This window comes from Fukomys damarensis, unplaced genomic scaffold (genome assembly GCF_012274545.1).
Source record: "Fukomys damarensis isolate Sample0158 unplaced genomic scaffold, DMR_v1.0_HiC HiC_scaffold_19, whole genome shotgun sequence".
NCBI classification, from domain to species: Eukaryota; Metazoa; Chordata; class Mammalia; order Rodentia; family Bathyergidae; genus Fukomys; species Fukomys damarensis.
The window spans coordinates 61813644-61826036 of NW_022900931.1; the positions used below are offsets into that span (position 1 = coordinate 61813644).

Consider the following 12393-nt stretch of genomic DNA (forward strand, 5'->3'; position numbering starts at 1 on the left):
AAAAAAAAAAAAAAGAACTCTAGATTCTTAGAATGGTTTGCCAGGGTGCGGGGGAGATCTCCAGGCATGGCGCATACCTGTAATCCCAGCACTTGGAAGGCTGAGGCAAGAGGATCACTGTGAGTCTCAAAAAACCAATCTCCATCCCAAAAAGAAGAAAAATCTCTTAGAATTTTTATTCAATAAAGCCATAGGTTTGAAACCTACCTTGAAATGTGCTGGCCCTACACACTCCTCACAGACTACTGAGATTTCCCTGGGTGGGGGGGATACTTCTCAAGATCCCAGAGCAAGTTAGAGATCCAGGTGGGATTCCACGGCCCAAGCTCTCTCTTCCCACCAGGGGCCGTGATGGCCACAGCCTGGTGGAGAGAACCCGGGCGCCACCTCTCCTCCCGCCCTCCACTGACCCCTCTCTCCCTCCTGCCTCGCAGTCGGCCCGGAGCGCGTGGCCATCGTCCAGGACTCCACCACCCTCACCGGCTGCACCATCAAAGTTGACTTCAACACGTCCCTCACCCTGTGGTGCGTGTCCCGCTCGTGCCCGGAGCCCGAGTACGTGTGGGCCTTCAATGGGCGAGCCCTGGACAACGGCCGGGACCATCTCAGCATCAGCGGCATGGCGGCCGCCCAGGAGGGCGCATACACGTGCATTGCTAAGAACCCCAAGACCCTGCTGTCTGGCTCTGCCTCGGTGGTGGTCAAGCTCTCCGGTGAGTCACCCCCACCCGGCCACCACCCCTCCCCGTGGAGGCCCCGCTGGACCGTGACAGTCAGGCCCCCACTGGCCTAACAGAGGATTGGAAAGTGGTGAATTTGGGGCCCCTTTGTTGGCCGCGCGACCACATGTCCCACTAGGTGCCAAAGAAGAGTGCCGATGCCGTCACGTGGACGCCCGACGGCCAAGCAGAGCCTCTCCCTTGAGGGCTGGCAGAGTGAGGATGGGTCACACGGCCCCACGGTGGGAGTACAGATGTCCCTTCACAGGGACGCCACTGCAGCCACCAGCAGCGCGGGGCTGCACACACCCACCCTGGCCACACCATCTTCTAAGTTTCCTTGCTGCTGACCAGGCTGTGGTCACAAGTTAGGTAGCAACTGGAGAGTCACCGCCAATGGCTCGTGGATGGAAAACACCGCAGGAGGCCTTGTCCTCCTGCCTCTGTCCTAAAATGACCTAGCAGTTGAGTGCACACTGAGGCTGTTTCACAGCTTCTGGTTCTCAGGGGACATTTGTCCGTGCCCTGGGGATGGCAGCTTTGAGCATTGGGCCTCATTAATTCTCTCTCTCCCTCACACTAACAGGCTGGGTCTTGTCCAGAGGGTGGATACTCACCCCATGGGGATGGCAGCCCCCGAGGTAAGTGGACCTCCTGCCCGCCTGGGGCCTTGGAGGAGACAGGATATGGAGCAGACACGGCGGTGCCCAAGGTGCACAGGTATGGCAAGGAGGGGACACATACCCCCAAGGGCATCCAGAAGAGTCGGCTCCCTCACACTAACAGGCTGGGTCTTGTCCAGAGGGTGGATACTCACCCCATGGGGATGGCAGCCCCCGAGGTAAGTGGACCTCCTGCCCGCCTGGGGCCTTGGAGGAGACAGGATATGGAGCAGACACGGCGGTGCCCAAGGTGCACAGGTATGGCAAGGAGGGGACACATACCCCCAAGGGCATCCAGAAGAGTCGGCAGCCCTGTGGCAAGTGCCGGGAGAGAGACAGAGAAGAGAGACATCACCATTCCCCACGGGGGAGGCGCCGGTCAGATGGAGGAGACGTGGTCCCTGCCCACAGAAAGAAGACCCAAGCACAGGGGCGCACCCCCCGCCACGGGAGGAGCTGCCAGTCACAGGGAAGATGCAGCTCCTCCCCAGGGACTCCTAGTCAGGGATGAGGGAGACGGACACTCACGCTCAGGGAGCCTGGGGTTGGAGGGAGGAGGCAGTGGGGCAGAATTTCCACTCTGATAGGGAGAGGGCCTGGAGGAGACACGACCTTGGTTTTTGAAAGTTCCTAGTCTGATGGAGAAGACACGGGTCCTATCTTTAGAGTACCCAACCTGATGGGCGAGCACAGGCCCCCAGTCAGCTAATTGGTGGGGTCCCCAGAAGATCCACCCAACCATGTGCAATTTTCTGGTCTGATGAAGGAGACACGCCCTTCCCCTCACGGAGGACTTGGGCCCACATTCTGGAAGCCCTTGATCTGGCAGGAGAGAGAATTCCCAACCATCCAATGGGGGAGACGCGACCCCTATATTCTGGGAATTTCCAGTCTGAAGAAGGAGACACAAGTGTCCTGTCTGATGGCACAGATACCCCAAAGGCTGGAAGTTCCTAGTCTGGTAGGAAAGACATCCCAGGCCAGGACAGAGATGGCGCCTGCACCACCACGAGATCCCCACCTGTCTCCTTCCAGCACCTGCACCAGCTGTGTCAGCCAGCGGAGGCCCAGATGCGCCAGCTGGGGGTAAGAGGACCGTCCTGGCCTGTGCGGTCCTTTGACCCAGCCCCACTGTCTCCCCAGCGGCAGCCGTCTCCATGATGATTGTGCCGGTGCCGACCAAGCCCACAGAGGGCCAGGACGTGACCCTGACGGTCCAGGGCTACCCCAAGGACCTGCTGGTCTACGCCTGGTACCGTGGGCCGGCCTCCGAGCCCAACCGGCTGCTGAGCCAGCTGCCGTCCGGGAACTGGATCGCGGGCCCGGCGCACACGGGCCGGGAGGTGGGCTTCTCCAACTGCTCGCTGCTGGTGCAGAAGCTGAACCTCACGGATGCCGGCCGCTACGTGCTCAAGACCGTCACGCTGCAGGGCAAGACCGACACGCTGGAGCTCGAGCTGCAGGTGGCCCGTGAGTGCGCTGGGGGCTGGGCCTCCTCCCCCTCTGACCGGTCCCGAGCCAGGCTCTCACCTCTTCCCTCAGACTGGTTACCCCCACCAGGGGCTGAGCACCTCCATCAGACTGGGGCACTGGGGGCTGCAGGCCGGAAGCTGGGCTAACAGGGGGTGCCTGACTCCCCCAGCAGACGGGACATGGAACAGGAGGGGTCCTGCACCCCTCTTTACGCTCAAATCCTAGAAAATGGGGCTCATGTGTCACCCTTCCTCCGGGAGGTGCAGAGGGGACAACTTTCCTCTTATCCGTGGAGTTTGTGTCTCAAGCTGAAATAGGGACGATCTCCACTCAGGTGCAGGCTGCTAGGTGTGGAACTCATGTCTCCTCCAAACCAGGCTGGGAGCTCTGAGACATGGGGTCCATGTCTCCTCCATCTGACTGGGGCTCCAGGGTCAGGATCCAGGTCTCCTCCATCTGACTGGGGCTCCAGGGTCAGGATCCGTGTCTCCTCCATCAGACTGGGGCTCCAGGGTCAGGATCCGTGTCTCCTCCATCAGACTGGGGCTCCAGGGTCAGGATCCAGGTCTCCTCCATCTGACTGGGGCTCCAGGGGCAGGGTCCCTGTCTCCTCCATCAGGCTGGGGCTCAGAGTCAGGATCCAGGTTTCCTCCATCAGACTGGGGCTCCAGAGTCAGGGTCCCTGTCTCCTCCATCAGACTGGGGCTCCAGGGTCAGGATCCAGGTCTCCTCCATCTGACTGGGGCTCCAGGGTCAGGGTCCCTGTCTCCTCCATCAGGCTGGGGCTCAGAGTCAGGATCCAGGTTTCCTCCATCAGACTGGGGCTCCAGAGTCAGGGTCCCTGTCTCCTCCATCAGACTGGGGCTCCAGGGTCAGGATCCGTGTCTCCTCCATCAGACTGGGGCTGCAGACTCAGGGTCGGGATCTCCTCCATCAGGCTGGGGCTCCAGAGTCAGGATCCAGGTTTCCTCCATCAGACTGGGGCTCCAGAGTCATGGTCCCTGTCTCCTCCATCAGACTGGGGCTCCAGGGTCAGGATCCAGGTCTCCTCCATCTAACTGGGACTCCAGGGTCAGGGTCTGTGTCTCCTCCATCTGACTGGGGCTCCAGGGTCAGGATCCGTGTCTCCTCCATCAGACTGGGGCTGCAGACTCAGGGTCGGGATCTCCTCCATCAGGCTCGGGCTCCAGAGTCAGGGTCCCTGTCTCCTCCATCAGGCTGGGGCTCAGAGTCAGGATCCAGGTTTCCTCCATCAGACTGGGGCTCCAGAGTCAGGGTCTGTGTCTCCTCCATCTGACTGGGGCTCCAGGGTCAGGGTCTGTGTCTCCTCCATCTGACTGGGGCTCCAGAGTCAGGGTCCCTGTCTCCTCCATCAGGCTGGGGCTCAGAGTCAGGATCCAGGTTTCCTCCATCAGACTGGGGCTCCAGAGTCAGGGTCTGTGTCTCCTCCATCAGACTGGGGCTCCAGAGTCACGGTCCATGTCTTCTCCATCAGACTGGGGCTCCAGAGTCACGGTCCATGTCTTCTCCATCAGACTGGGGCTCCAGAGTCAGGGTCTGTGTCTCCTCCATCAGGCTGGGGCTCCAGAGTCAGGGTCCCTGTCTCCTCCATCAGGCTGGGGCTCAGAGTCAGGATCCAGGTTTCCTCCATCAGACTGGGGCTCCAGAGTCAGGGTCTGTGTCTCCTCCATCAGGCTGGGGCTCCAGAGTCAGGGTCCCTGTCTCCTCCATCAGGCTGGGGCTCAGAGTCAGGATCCAGGTTTTCTCCATCAGACTGGGGCTCCAGAGTCAGGGTCTGTGTCTCCTCCATCAGGCTGGGGCTCCAGAGTCAGGGTCCCTGTCTCCTCCATCAGGCTGGGGCTCAGAGTCAGGATTCAGGTTTCCTCCATCAGACTGGGGCTCCAGAGTCAGGGTCTGTGTCTCCTCCATCAGGCTGGGGCTCCAGAGTCAGGGTCCCTGTCTCCTCCATCAGGCTGGGGCTCAGAGTCAGGATCCAGGTTTCCTCCATCAGACTGGGGCTCCAGAGTCAGGGTCTGTGTCTCCTCCATCAGACTGGGGCTCCAGAGTCACGGTCCATGTCTTCTCCATCAGACTGGGGCTCCAGAGTCACGGTCCATGTCTTCTCCATCAGACTGGGGCTCCAGAGTCAGGGTCTGTGTCTCCTCCATCAGGCTGGGGCCCCAGAGTCGGGGTCCCTGTCTCCTCCATCAGGCTGGGGCTCAGAGTCAGGATTCAGGTTTCCTCCATCAGACTGGGGCTCCAGAGTCAGGGTCTGTGTCTCCTCCATCAGGCTGGGGCTCCAGAGGTCACGGTCTGTGTCCTCCATCAGACTGGGGCTCCAGAGTCAGGGTCTGTGTCTCCTCCATCAGGCTGGGGCTCCAGAGGTCACGGTCTGTGTCTCCTCCATCAGACTGGGGCTCCAGAGTCACGGTCCGTGTCTTCTCCATCAGCCTGGGGTTCCAGGGTCACAGTCTGTGTCTCCTCCATCAGACCGGGGCTCCAGAGTCAAGGTCCGGGTCTCCTCCATCAGACCGGGGCTCCAGAGTTAAGGTCTGGGTCTCCTCCATCTGACTGGAGCTCCAGGGTCAGGGTCCAGGTCTCCTCCATCAGACTGGGGCTCCAGAGTCACGGTCCGTGTCTCCTCCATCAGACTGGGGCTCCCAGGGTCAGGGTCCAGGTCCCCGCCAACTGACCGTGCACTTCCAGAGGTCTGAGAGCCCTGCTGCTGAACCAGGTGCACTGGACAGGAATCTCTCAGACTGGGAACGAGGTCCCTTCCTGGGCCTGGAATCGCCTCCACCGTCAGACTGGGCGCTCTCAGGAGTCCTGGGTCTGGGTCAGGAACGGTGCTGTAACCCTCGGACTGGCAGCTTTCAGGACCAGGGACCCAATCACCGCCCCTGGGCCCACTCTCTTCTGGGATCGCCTCAGTCGTGGCCCCCTGGCCTTCGTCCCTGGGAGATGGGCGGGGTCCCACCATCTGCCCACCTGGCTGCAGATCTCTACTCACCTGTCTCTCCTCTCACACCCAGCTCCCTCCCTCGCATGACGACCAGCGCTATCCTCCTGACCCTGAACCCAGCACAGGCTGAGCACCGGGGCGGGTGGGGCTGCGGGGTGGGCAGGGCAGCAGGAGGGCAGGGGGCCGGGCCTTGGCCTACAGCTGGCTGAGGTCCTCTCTGTCCCCTTTTCCCCCTGCCTGTCCTCCCCACAGCCCTGGAGTAGCAGCGAGACCACTGCTGAGGCCTCCGGAGAGAAGAGCAGTTCCTGTCACTCCCCCCTCGGCCTCCAGCAGGACTCGGCTGAAGCCCGGCCCCTGTCTCCACCTAGAGTTAGAGCCCTGGAGCCCTGCTCCCTCCTGTCACAGAGACGCGGGCATAAACGTCCTGGTCAGCGCACCTGTGTGGCCTCTCCTTCTGCACCGCCCGCCCACCGTCCTGGCGCATGCGCGCCTGGTCTCCGTGCCCGCCCACGCTCGGGGCGTCCTGGGGCACCCCAGGTTCTACGCAAGGGTCCTGATCCCCAGGGCACCAAGCAGCCCTGAGGCACAGCCGCTTACGCTCAGGCAGCGGCCCGTTTTCAAGTAAAGCCCGGCGACCTCAGGGTCCACCCACGTGAGTTGAGGGTGCAAGGAACAGGGTGAGGAGAGCTGGGGAGCAGGGGACACAGGCCTCTCCTCCTCTCTCCAGAGGGGCTGAGTCCGGAGGCAGAGGTCCTGGGGTCCTGGTGTCAGAAGCGGAGGGCAGAGTCCGGGCAGGGTTAGGAAGGGCCTTGGGCAGGGATGGAGATGCCCTTCTGGGGGTGGCCCTTGGAGCTGGAGCTGGGATACCGGGTGGTGAAACCTCCAGAATGAGAGAATAAAATTGGGATTGTGGGCAGGTGTGGCAGCACACACCTGTAATCCTTCACTCCAGAGGTTGAGGCGGGAGGACTGCAAGTTTGAGTCCAGCCTAGGCAGCTTCTCGATTCAGTGAGACCATGTCTGGAGAATAAAAAAATAAAAAAGCCGGGCGTGGTGGTGCACGCCTGTAACCCCAGCCCTCGAGAGGCTGAGGCATTAGGATCGCTGTGAGTTCGAGACCAGCCTGGGCTACACAGTGAGTTCCAGGTTGGTCTCAACTACATAGTGGGACCCTGTCTCAAAAAACAAACAAACAAAAAAAAGAATTAAAAGAATGTTTTTAAAGGCCTAGGATGTAGATGAATGCCAAGGCCTTAGGTTCAATTCCCAAAGGCCACAAAGGCCAAGGGGCACAGACAGGGGTTCACACCCATAATCCTGGCATGTAGGAGGCTGAAACAGGAGGATTAATTTCAAGGACAGCCTAAACTACGTAGTGAGACCCTGTTTCAAAAAAGGGGGTGGGGGATGGCCTGGGATGTGGCTCAGCCACACAGCACCTGCCTTGAAAGCATGAGGCCCTGAGTTGGATTCCAGGTACAAAAAGAAAAGCAGCCTAGCTCTGGGGTATAGTTCAGGGATTGCTCACTCACTAGCATGTGGGAGGCCCTGGATATGATGCCTGGCAATACACACAGCCCAGAAGCAGGTTATTTGGAATTGAAGCAGAGGCCCCTCAGTGTCACTAGGGACATAGTTCTTCCTACCTTCCTGTTGCTCGCCTTCGCTCAGGGCTTCTAGTCACTCAATCGCCTCATGGCCCAAAATGGCTGCTGGAGCTGCAGCTGCCTCATCCGTGTTTCAAGCAAGAAGCAGGGGGAAAAAAGGGGGGGTTTACAAAAGCAAAACTCTCCCAGTCACTTTATGGGCTATCCCCCTTTGAGAGAAGTTTCCCCAAAATCCAGTCCAACGACTCCCACTTACAGCGGCCAGCTCTTGATCAGATCACCACCCTAGCTTCAGGGAGGCCTGAGAAGTGCAGTCTTTTTCTTGGGTTTGTTGCTGCCCCAAATAGCACAGGTTCTGGCATTAAGGAAGGCAGAGAAAACAGATCTCGCTGGGTGGGTATAAGAAGCAGGGCTTGGGGAGGCTGGCGGAGGAGGGCAGGAGGATTTGGGGAGCAGGACCAGGTGTGGGAGAAAGCAGCAGCTCAAATTTCTAGGTCAAACGCACTCCGGTCCTCAGGGAGCAGTGGCTCAGGTGTTCCCAGGACCGAGCCTGCAGTCCCCAGGGCATCTCTGGGCTCTGCACTGTGCCAAGCAGGCCAGCCCCAGCCCTCGCAACCAGGACAGAGTGACTAACCACAGGGCGGCGGCAGCCCGGAGTGGTGGTGCGAGCCTGCTACCCCAGCACTGGGAGGCTGAGGCAAGAGGATCGCTGCGAGTTTGGGGCAACGTAGGGACAACATAGTGAGACCCTATCTCAAAAATCCAAAAACAAACAAACAAAAACAAAACCCAGACACAACAGTTTATCTGTTCCCCCAAAGAATTCAGCCCCAATTTCGTCCTTTCCATGCACAAACTCCTACAAGTTACCACCCGTTCCTCCACTTTACAAGGGAGGAAACTGAGGTGCAGAACTGAAGACCTGGCTCCAGCTTCCCCTCTCCCCGAGGCCAAGAAGCGAGGCGGGGCGCTGCTGTGGTGGCTGCGGGGCCTGAGCCTCCCGGGCCGAGGCCGGGTCCGCCCCCCACACCTCCCAGGCGGCCGCTTTCTGCCCGCCTTGTCCTCCAGGGCCTCCGCCTGCCGGGCGGCGCAGGTCGCCTCCCTCTGCGTCATCGTGACCGGCGGCGGCTCGAGGCTTCCCAGGAAACCCGGCTGGGACACTGAGTCGGGTTCTGCAGCTCCTGACAGCGGCTCAGAGCTTCCCTTTGACCTCCGGCCTCGGCCTCTGCTCCCAGCTCTCTCAGCTGCTCGGTCAAATTGCTTTGTCTCTAAACCCGGCGTGGCGGCGGCTCAGCCCGTAATCCCAGCACTCTAAGAGGCTGAAGCAGGAGGAGCTCAAATTCGAGCGATTTAGTGATTTTGCCAGACCCTGTCTCAAAATAAAATAATAAAAAATAAAAGGCGGGGGTGCAGCTCAGTGCACAAGCTTTGGGTTTTGATCCCCATTGGGTTTGATCTCCAGGGAAGGGAGCTGGAGGCTGCATTTTTAATAGCTGGTCTGGATGATTGGGTGATATTTTTTTTCTTTAGATAGAATCTTGCTATGCAGCCCAGGCTGGCCTCGAACTCACAAACTCAGAGATCCTCCTGCCTCAACCTCCTGAGTGCTGATTATGGGTTTGTGCCCCCATGCCTGGCTGGTCTGGGTGATTTTTGTGATTTGGAAGTTAAGGGGCCCAGAGGCAGGGACTGTTTGAGCAACTCGCCCCCAAAAAGACACAAAAACAAGAGACCACTCTCCCAGTTACTCAGCCAGGGTTTGGGCCTCTCCTACCTTCCCGACAGCCCATGTCTGGTCTCGGGCCCTCACACCCGGCCCCCCCAGTCCCCCTGGCCTCGGATGCCCTTTCTCAATTGGCTGGGGAGACCGTGAAGCTGAGCACACAACGGCCGGCCCTCTGGAGCCCTGCCAGGGCCGGGAAGGAAGCTGCTTGGCTTCCCGGACCCAAGGGCCCATGAGCGGAGGGCAGGGGAGAGGGGGCTGCACCCCGGGCTCCCGACACCACACAGGGACCTGAGAGGGCGTCCTAAGGCAGGCACAGGTGGGAGCCCTGGGTCCCCAAAGCCACCCTACCTATTGCTCAGAGAGGAAACCGAGGGCCCAGAAGGAAGGTCTCATTTCCTCTCCCCCTCCAGATGAAAGTCCAAAGTCCCCACAGAAGCCTAACCGCCTGCCAGGCTGCACACCCTCTTCCCCTGCCTCACTGTGCTCATGCAGCCTTCCTGACTGCGCAAACCCGCAGTGACCCCAGGGCCTCTGCTCGGCCGCTCCTGCTGGCCGCACACCTCCCCAGACACCTTCGTCATTCCATTCTGGCATCTGCTCAAATGTCACCTTCTCAGAGGGCCGGGGATCTAGTGCAATGGCACCAGGCCTCTCTTGCAAGCACGAGGTCCTGAGTTTGACCCCTGGGGGAAAAAAAAAAAAAAAAAAGTTAGCTTTTCAGAGGGGCCTTGAATCCTGAAGTTGGCTAGCTTTATTTTTTGCAGTATTTATCACATGCACACACCCAACTTTAACATCTTTTTCTTTCCAGTACTGATGATTGAACCCAGGGCTATTGCCCTGAGATATATCCACAGTCCTTTTTTATATTTCTCAGACAGGGTCTCCCTAAGTTGTTCATTTACTCGGGCTGAGTTTGAACTTGTGCTCCTCCTGCCTCAGCCTCCCAAAGTACAGGGGTTACAGGCCTGTGCCACCTCACCTGGCTTTGCATCCTATATTTTTTTCTCACCTTTTTGTATGGGGGGTGATTTTTTTAGGGGTTTTGGGGTTTTTTGGGGGGGGGCATTGGTACCAGGGATCAAACTTGCATTTGTGAGGCAGCTGGTGGCACCACTGAGCTAAATCCCTTTGTTTTTGTTTTTTGAGAAACAGGCCCAGGATGGTCTCAGACTCACAGAGATCCTCCTGCGTCAGCCTCCTGAGTACAGCAATTATAGGTGTACACTACCACACTCAGCATTTTTTTCTTTCCTTATGGTCTGTTTTCTCCACCAGACTGGGCACTCCCTGCAGGTGGGAATATGAGTTCTACTGTTCACTGTGGTGCTTCTATCTTCTAAACCAGTGCTCAGCACACAGACGGTGTCCAATAAATCCCATAGTAGAAGTGGTGGTGATCATAAAGAACAGACAGGTCCTGCTTGATAATGAAATGGACTGTATGGCAGTTGTATCAGTTATCATTGCTGTGTAAAAAGTAACCCTCAAATTTAGCAGCTTGCTCATGAGACGGTTTCTGAGAATCATGACTCTGGAGCCAGGCATGGTGGTGCATGCCTTTTACTCCAGCACTCCAGGAGGCTGAGGCAGGAGGATCATAAATTCAATTCTAGCCTGCTTACAAACTTAGTGAGACCTTGTTTTAAAACAAACAGAAAAGAGATAAATAAAAGAGCTGGGACATAGCTCAGTGTGAAGACCCTGGGTTCAAGTTTCGGGGGGAGGGTTAGCAGCCACTGTAACACATTACAGGGAACTTAGTGGCTTTAATGAGTCTTACAAGGCTAAAATCCATGAGTCTCTTCCTGCAGGAGGGAGACTCCACCCCTGCCCTCCTGCAGGTGCTGGTGGTTCTGGCCTGATCCAAGGGGAGCTGTGGGAGATCCCAGGGCCCGGCCTGTGTAGGCGCCAGGGCAGGAAAGCAGTGGTTAAGGCAGTGTGGGGGAGATAAGGACAGGGACACTGTGCAGGGCCTCCAGCCATCACCGAAGGAGGTGGGAGCCATAGAGGGTTCTGAGCAGACACTGGCCAGCTCAGGTCCTAGCAGGATCCCTCCAGCAGGGAGAGGCAGGAGTGGAGGCCTAGACCGAGGCACAGGCACCAGGAGGGAAGTTGTGAGGAGCCGTGGACTGCGGTTTGCAGTCATCTCTAGGCCGTGTCCTCTCCCAACTTCCCCTCAGGGCAGCGCCTCGGTTCTTCCCCACCTTGGGGGCTGCGTTGGGGAGGGCTGGTTTTCCCCTAGCCTGGCTGCCTCTTCCCTCTGCCTGGCCGGCCCTCCCATCATGGGAAGCCCCAGGCCTCGGGACATGCCGGCAGGATGGTGCCGCTGTCTCCTGAACCGGCCAGGCTGACCCCGGAGGGAAAGTGGGGGACCCACCGTTGCCTGACGGGTGGTCAGCAGGGCAGGGCTCACAGGCATGTAACTCTGACCTGTCAGGGAGGGGCATCAGAGTGTGAACCCAGGTCTCAGGGTAGCCCTTGGTTTGGTGGTGCTGAGGGCTGAAACCCAAGGCCTTGGCACTGAGCTACATCCCAACCCTCTCCTAACTCTATTTGAGGCAGGAGCTTGCTAAGTCGCCCAGATGAGATTCCAATTTGCAATCCTCCTGCCTCAGCCTCCCAAGTAGCTCAGATGACAGGTGTGTGCCACCATAATCATAGAGGATGTCCCCACTCTAAGCTCAGAAGGGCAGACCAAGGCCCGGAGAGCCTGGCCCAGCTACCAGATCCAGCAGGACACAGACCTGCCCAGGCCGTCATGGTGCTGCCGTGGCCAGGGCCCAGCAAGGGCTTCTGGGAGGAGGGGGTAGGAGTTTTGGCCATGTGGCGGAGAAGGCCCAAGGAAGTTCAGGAGGGGCCAGGTACAGGAGAGGAGCTTCGCCACAGGGCACTGGGGAGCCACAGCAGGTTGGCGAATGAAGGAGAGGCAGGGCAGGCTTGTGCTCCAGAAAGACATCTCCCCACCAAGTCTTGCCTGATGGCACACGCTTTGTAATCCCAGCACTCAGGAGGCTGAGGCAGGAGTATCGCTACGAGTTCAAGGGAAGACTGGGCTACCTAGTGAGTTCAAGACCAATCTGAACTACATAGTGAGACCCTGTCTGACAAAGCAAACGAAAAGTTAACACAAAGGTCTCCCGCCTTGCTGCCCACAGCGAACGAACATAGCAACGCCACGGAATCCCAGAGGCACAGTGCACGCGGGTCCGCGGGAGAGTGGGTAGGAGGACCCCGCTCGGGC

The 12393-nt window shown here is 58.8% G+C and overlaps 1 protein-coding gene across 5 annotated transcripts in view; it reads left to right on the forward strand.

The window, feature by feature from the left end:
* The window catches only part of Ceacam16 (CEA cell adhesion molecule 16, tectorial membrane component), a 15736-nt gene that overhangs the window by 2868 nt on the left and 475 nt on the right, over nt 1-12393 (forward strand). The window contains exons 4-7 of one of the 5 annotated variants that reach the window (XR_780093.3): nt 435-713; nt 2525-2851; nt 5887-5958; nt 6069-6468. Coding sequence is in view for 3 of the 5 variants with exons in the window: in XM_010623211.2 (XP_010621513.1) it covers nt 435-713; nt 2525-3000 (755 nt within the window). In the remaining 2 variants the exon portion in view is untranslated. Of the gene's footprint in view, nt 1-434; nt 714-858; nt 1278-2524; nt 3346-5886; nt 5959-6068; nt 6806-12393 lie in introns of those variants that run through there. The other 4 variants (XR_780092.2, XM_010623212.3, XM_010623211.2 and 1 more) reach the window with 4 other exon arrangements.